This window comes from Lactuca sativa, chromosome 1, assembly GCF_002870075.4.
Source record: "Lactuca sativa cultivar Salinas chromosome 1, Lsat_Salinas_v11, whole genome shotgun sequence".
NCBI classification, from domain to species: Eukaryota; Viridiplantae; Streptophyta; class Magnoliopsida; order Asterales; family Asteraceae; genus Lactuca; species Lactuca sativa.
The window spans coordinates 83,810,181-83,810,860 of record NC_056623.2 but is presented as its reverse complement, the minus strand read 5'-3'; the positions used below and the strand labels follow the sequence as shown (position 1 = coordinate 83,810,860).

General features: G+C 43.5%; 1 protein-coding gene across 1 annotated transcript; it reads left to right on the top strand.

Annotated features, from left to right (window-relative positions):
• LOC111881102 (probable histone H2B.1) lies at positions 1–680 on the top strand. Its single transcript, XM_023877498.3, has one exon. The coding sequence runs from the start codon at positions 72–74 to the stop codon at positions 516–518; it is 447 nt and encodes a 148-aa protein (XP_023733266.1). The 5' UTR covers positions 1–71; the 3' UTR covers positions 519–680.

Genomic DNA, 680 nt, shown 5'->3' with positions numbered 1-680 from the left:
CACAACCACAACAAGCCATCTCTCACTCACTGCAAAATCAGTCTCTCTTTAATTAAATTCAAATCCTTTTAATGGCGCCAAAGGCAGAGAAGAAGCCAGCTGAAAAGAAGCCGGTGGAAGAGAAGAAAGCCGCCGTCGCTGAAAAAGCCCCTGCCGAGAAAAAACCGAAGGCCGGGAAGAAGCTTCCCAAGGAAGCTGGCGCCGGTGCCACCGATAAGAAGAAGAAGAGAAGCAAGAAGAATGTGGAGACATACAAGATCTACATCTTTAAGGTGTTGAAGCAGGTTCATCCTGATATTGGGATCTCAAGCAAAGCCATGGGGATCATGAATTCCTTCATTAACGACATCTTCGAGAAGCTTGCTTCAGAATCATCGAAGCTTGCGAGGTACAACAAGAAGCCGACGATTACATCGAGGGAGATTCAGACGGCGGTGAGATTGGTTTTGCCAGGGGAGTTGGCAAAGCATGCTGTCTCGGAGGGGACGAAGGCTGTGACAAAATTTACCAGTTCTTAGATTTGGGGGTTTAGGGTTTATGTTGATGTTGATGTTGGTTTAGGCTTAGGGTTTCCAGATTGTAAAATCATTATCTTTCTCGATGAATAGGTATCAAATGAATTGGAGTTGATATTTTCTTGTGAATCATTGGAATTTAATTCAAGATTTATGTTTAAAGAA